This window comes from Mizuhopecten yessoensis, unplaced genomic scaffold (assembly GCF_002113885.1).
Source record: "Mizuhopecten yessoensis strain PY_sf001 unplaced genomic scaffold, ASM211388v2 scaffold6135_1, whole genome shotgun sequence".
Lineage (NCBI taxonomy): Eukaryota > Metazoa > Mollusca > Bivalvia > Pectinida > Pectinidae > Mizuhopecten > Mizuhopecten yessoensis.
In genome coordinates, this window is record NW_018406397.1 from 657147 (window position 1) to 663512 (window position 6366).

At 38.6% G+C, this 6366-nt stretch overlaps 1 protein-coding gene across 1 annotated transcript in view; it reads left to right on the top strand.

Annotated features, from left to right (window-relative positions):
- The first annotated feature begins 400 nt into the window (after positions 1-400).
- Positions 401-6366, top strand: part of LOC110451606 (dystrophin-like) — a 172870-nt gene continuing 166904 nt past the window's right edge. The window contains exon 1 of the mRNA XM_021499727.1: positions 401-1827. Within this exon, the coding sequence (XP_021355402.1) occupies positions 1713-1827 (115 nt within the window). The 5' untranslated portion in view covers positions 401-1712. The remainder of the gene's footprint in view (positions 1828-6366) is intronic.

Sequence of the window (6366 nt, forward strand, 5' to 3'; positions counted from 1 at the left end):
GTCAGCAAAAATAGTCTGATTAAATGTAGAGCATTGATCACTTGTAGCTACTTAACATTGTTTTCAGCATAACTTTTATGTATTTTATGGGTGTATCACTGTTGACCAGCTCGTAGAGTGTCTGTATCGAGTTTGCAGGTTCATGGTTCAAATCCCAGTCGTATTGTTTATACACCGACTGACCGTAGTACTTGATATTTAACTTTGTTTGGCAATATTTCGCTCTTTGGGGGATGCTATCCATCATGGTAATTTTTCTAGTTTCCAAGAAGTTCTAGGCTTTCCAGGAATACCACTAAGGGCTTGTGCAATTCAAATCAAAACATAGCACATGTACAGTATTTAACGAACCCCGAATGTGCTTATCACATGGGTGCATGGTGAGGAAGGCCTCAGAATTAGAGAGATACTGTAACACTACAACAACAACAACAACATGGACGATATCATTGAGGTGCTGGTATATACACCCCTCTGGTCAGTCAGCCATACAGATACTTGTGTAATTAGGGTAATTGGAGGAATGTAAGTGAAATTAATGTGTATTTGACAAGGTGGGATGTGTCTATAATTAGGGTGTAATTGGCGGGGTGGGATGTAACGTAATTAGGGTGTAATTGGTGAGGGGAATGTAAGTGAAAGTAGGGTGTAATTGGCGGGGTGGGATGTAATGTAATTAGGGTGTAATTGGCGGGGTGGGATGTAATGTAATTAGGGTGTAATTAGCGGGGTGGGATGTAACGTAATTAGGGTAAATTAGTGAGGAGAATGTAAGTGAAAGTAGGGTGTAATTGGTGGGGTGGGATGTAACATAATTAGGGTGTGTGATTGGTGAGGTGGGATGTAAGTGAAATTAATGCTTAATCATTGAGGTGTGATGTTATGTACTTACAGTGTAAAGGATGAGGTGTGATGTATGTTAAATTTGATTGTAACCTGGAATGTGAATGTAATTAGGGTGTAAATGGTGAATAGGACCTTGTGTAATTACAGTGTAATCACCACTAATCATTGAGGTGAATTCGGTGAGGTGGGCGAGACCTGTCTGAGGTAGTACCCACAAAGATTACATCTGTACCGACCCAATTCCACATGTGTACTACCCATGTAGACAAGACAGCCACAGACTCTTACTCTTATCAACAAGCATGGAGGAGCCATATTTTGGATTTTTTTCCTGATAGTTGAAGTAGATTTTGGATGAAGTGATTGCACAGAAAAATAGCTAGTGTACCAGTGGTGGGGCACTTTACTTTAGCTGGAAGTGAGTAGGGGGGTGGGCTGGTGTTGTGGAGGTGAGAATGAACACTTTTATTCCATCTGTGCGGGATGTTCTTCTGCTTTAGTAGATCTGGAGAAATATCAAACTTGCTGGTTATTTCATTCATGGCTGTAGTAAGGAGATCATCAGCATCTTTGAAGTGTTTTTTGAAATTTCAATCAGGAATTTAAAACAGGAACCTGCCATTTTGAAGTGAAATTATTATGATGGTGTTTCATCATATTTAACCTTTACTGAGTGACTAGATTTTACTGGAGTTGTTACATTCTTTATTCTGTTGGATTCATTATATTGTCTGGTAAAGTGTTAACATATATTGTGAAGTTTGCAATAAAATGGAAACAATTTGGGGAACAACATTTTCAAAGGTAAAAAAAACACTCAGTGTTTTTGATGTTTAGGGTTGCAAAATCTTCAATCCTATGAAAAAATGTCCACAGAGGTTTTGAATCTGGTGGACCCTCAGGATGACAATGTCTTTATCAGTGACAGCGAAAATGAAAACATTTCCATGGATACCTGGTTCCCAGAGCCGGAAGAAGATTGTAAGTAGTGTAGTTTGTTATAGCCTTGCATCAGTATGAAATTCCCAGTCAGTAATTCCATATAACGAAAACAGAAACTTGTCCCCATCTTCAGATCTTCCCTTCGGGGATTTCTAGAGCTCGTTTACATTTAAGAGTTTTTCGTGCACTGAGTTAAACTTGTTTTTTACCTGCTATACAATTGCAGATTGTAAATTAAACCCAGTGTGATGAACCATTTTCAATCAAAACTTGAATTAGAAATTGTAAATGGGTAGGGTCTGGAACTACTACTTGAAGTGTTAAATTAGTTCTATGTTACGGATGCCAATGTAGTTTGATTAACGTAACAATAGTAAGGACGGAAAAAACAGCTGAATTTGATGAAATGTTTGTTAGATAAAAATATTTCTTAATGTAAAACTTGATGATTTGTTGTTGTTCATAATAGTAAAAAGTGATAAAAATAACCACATTGGTTTATAGAATGCATGAAGTATGGTAACAAACAAGGATGGTTTGCCTGCAGTTTGTAAGTGATACATTGTTTTTCTGAAGAGGATTTTTTTTTACTTCCTTCCTTTTTTTTGCAAAGCATAATACATTGCAGACAACCTGCACTTTAAAACAAAGTGTCTATCTCATTTTCCTTGACTTCTGTTCATGAAGCTGAGATAGCGTAGGAATGTTTGAGGTGAGCTGCAGTTGTGATCCTGATTAGGAATGTTTGTGCTGAGCTACACTTGTGATTACTCTGTGATTTATAGTAGTTATAGCGGCTTTATTGGTAATGCAGATTTAATTGTTTTGTGTGGTAGGAAGATAATTACTTCTGCAGTGTTTAACAGCAGGGGTGGCTGTGGCTGTAAGGGGGGGGGGGTGCTGGCTGTCTTCAACCTGCTCCTCCTTACTACCGCCCACTGTAACTCCCCCTCCCCCCTTCCCAGCACTAACCCAGACCCTTTGGGGTCCTGGAGGAGGACTTACCATAGGTTATGAATTAAATTATAAGTCATTAGCCCCTCACTGGGAGTTATGCATGTTATGCCAAGCTGTTACAAGATATAATTTGGAGCTATCTATCACTGCCAGGAAGCCATTTTTCCAAGAGTTTTCGCATACTATTATGTGAAGTTGGAGTTTTATTTTGACAGTTATGGGTTTGGGTAGTCTGTAAATAATTGTCCTGGTTTGTTTCATTGAGTCCCTTTATAATGTTAGCACCTGTTTACTGTGAACTTCTGTTATATGACCACCCTTTTCCATTGAAAACCTGTATATTGTGACCATCCATCTTGGTTTTGTTCGTACAGCCAACATTATGATGTTCTCGCATCAACCTGCCAGTGCTTGGGGGACAGATTTTCATTTAAGAACTTTATGCAGATTTATTTTCACTAGGCTTTGATTTCAATTGTGCAGTACAGGAAGTCTGTTAATTCAACAGGACAGTTACCATTTCTATGGAAACAACAAATTCAACAGGGCATGAAAACATGGTTGTCAGATAACTTTGCATGAAATTCAAAACTTATCAGTTTTTAATTTGTGTCAGTAATCCAAAATTTAAAGTTGATAATCAAACCACAAGCTAGAAGCAGAGGTAACTGGATTCACAAGGCTCTCAAAATGTATATCTCTGTATAAAGACCACCTGTATAAGCTTGTGGTTAGAATATATATTGGGGTGTTATGTACTCTTCTTGTGGTAGGGATATTGATGGGGAGTGGGGAAAGGAGGGTATAGGTCAAAGTGATGGGGAGTGAGAGTCGGTGGGGATGGGGAGTGGGGATGGGCGGTTATAAGTCAAAATGGTGGGGAGGGAGAGTGGGATGGGTTATAGGTAAAAGTGTCGGGAAGGGAGAATGGGTGGGGGAGGAGGAGGGGGGTTATAANTAACTTACCCACACTGGGCACAGACAGTCATTATGTAATAATATGAACTGAAAGTTGTCGTCTTTAGCTGACGACTGAAATCCAAATAGAGTCTGCTGTTTTTTTCCATCATTTATGATCAATTATGCAGTATAGCGATAATCAGCCCCGAGGATACCGATAGTCCAGCTACGCACTCGGGTATTATCATAGGACAGTGCGGACTCATTACCTCCCGTAGTAATTATATTCGCCGCTTGGTGCGCTGCATGCATTGTTTACTACCGTATTCCGTCATTTGCGGGAAATTCTGACAATCGCTTTCAATCTCTGAATATCATCATTTAAAATACAAACATGCTACAAAAATGACTTAACATTGTACAAAATTATTGTGTGTACACTCACGCTTAGTATGAAGAATTTGAACCGAACCGAACCGATTTCCGGAAATCCTTATCGGTGATTCGATTCGAAAGTTCTGATTCGCGAAGCACCGATAATTTCGGTGCACCGCACACCCTTAATGGGCGGTTATAAGTCAAAATGGTGGGGAGGGAGAGTGGGGTGGGTTATAGGTAAAAGTGTCAGGAAGGGAGAATGGGTGGGGGAGGAGGAGGGGCGGTTATAAGTCAAAGTGGTGGGGAGGGAGAGTGGGTGGAGGGAGGATAGGGAGTCTTGAAGTGACATCGTGGTGGGATAGAGGGGTAGACAGGGGAGGTTATAAGTTTGACAGGACTAGCTCTTTAGTTAAAACTATATAGTTGTTGTGTGGACAACCAGCATATTAAAACAGCTTAAACAAAGGTTGTATGATGTTTCATACACCTACTTTTTTTCCTTGCTCAGTTGTTCAAATCTAGTATATTTTCAAAAGTATTTAAATCCAAAAGTGAAGGTTCATGTTTTACAGATTCAATTTTATGATCTGAAGGAAGGTAAGATATTAATACGAAATAATTTTAAATAATATTGGTTTGAAAATTAATGGTAATGACTCATTAACCATTTCAACCCTATGTAACTTAAATAAACTCGACCTTGCATTGGTCTGGATGAGTCCATTATCCTGTACAGTGGCGAAAGGGTTAAGCTAACCAGACTTAAACAACTGGATCGAGAGCATTTATTGGTACAAGTCTCACCAGACAAAATCATTTCTGTTTACAGAAAGCAAATTGGAATGATCCTTGTGTACGAACTCATTACCTTCCACACAAGATAGCATGTTATCTGGAGCAAGAGCGAAAAAAACGCACATTCTATAACTATGCTAGATGTTGTTAAAAATAAATTATGTTTTTCTTGGGCCCCTACCAGGTTTTTGGTCACTGAAAGTTGTATGTTAACTATGCCACTGTATGCCTCTACCATTACACTGTATTTACCTTGTATGTAGTAACATCACGAACTCTCAAGGTTGAACGACAAATCACTGTTTTTGTTATATTGTACTCTTCTGGCTAAAAGATTTGCCAACAAAAATTAAAATTGTATTTCTACAGACTATTTCATGATTTTCAATAATCTTCCCAGAGATCAAAGGGAATCTTTGTTAAAGAAGAATGGATTGAGTTGTAAAGACATGCATGTTGAATGTAAGTTACATTCATTGAGGCTTGCTCATTATATTAGCAAAGCCTACTTCAAAATAACAAAGTAATATTGGTTCCTATTATGAAGGAAGTTGTACTGCATATGCCCTGAAATAGAATTTGTGGACATACTCTCAGCTGTGTATACACCCAATAATTTCCTCAAGGTATCAAGAAATTGTGCCGGTGAAGTCACAATAATAGCAGACTTGTACCTTACACCCCCTTAACTACGGAATTGACTCAACCGTCAGTGGAATATGTTGATCCATAACCAGTCTGTAGGGGTATCACATAGATTTGAAAGGAAATGATAACAGCACAATTTTGATGGATCTATTTTGATGATAGGTATCAAAAAGTTACATGGCACTTAAAAAAGTTTAACACTAAGGGAAGTTAAGTTTGAAATTGACAATTTACACTTCCCCGAGATATCAGGAATCTCCTTTTGAAAAACGATAGATAAAATCTTAGTAGAGAGCTAGTTTGTAGCTTTATAAAGAAACATCTTATCACCTTTTCCTTCTAGTTTGATTTCATTCATACACAGCATAAGATAGGGAAGTCATAAAGCCAACACAACTGTTGAGTGTTCCCATAGAACACCTTTAACTCAGGAGATGGAAATGTCAGAAAAAATATGTCTGACTGTATTACCGATACAGTAAATATCAGAAAAAAATAATTACGTACAGAATGCATCTGGCACTTTGTTTAACCCTTTCACCACTGCAGACCATAATGGACTCATCCAGATCAATGCATGGTAGAGTCTACTAAAGAAATACAATTAACAGTTAGATTTGTTTATTTGGCAGATATTGTTAGGTCACCTGAGACAAAGTCTCAAGTGACCTATTGCGATCGCCTTTTGTCCGTCGTCGTCCGTCGTCCGTCGTCCGTCGTGCGTCCGTAAACAGTTTACATTTTCAACTTCTTCTCCAAAACCCCTGAACCAATTTCAATGAAATTTTGCAGGGACCTTCCATGGACAAAGGTCAACAAAAAGAGTTGCCGGTTTAGTCCTAAGTCCCCAGGGGCCTGAGGGGCGGGGCCAAAAAGGGTCAAATTGACTAAAATTTCAAA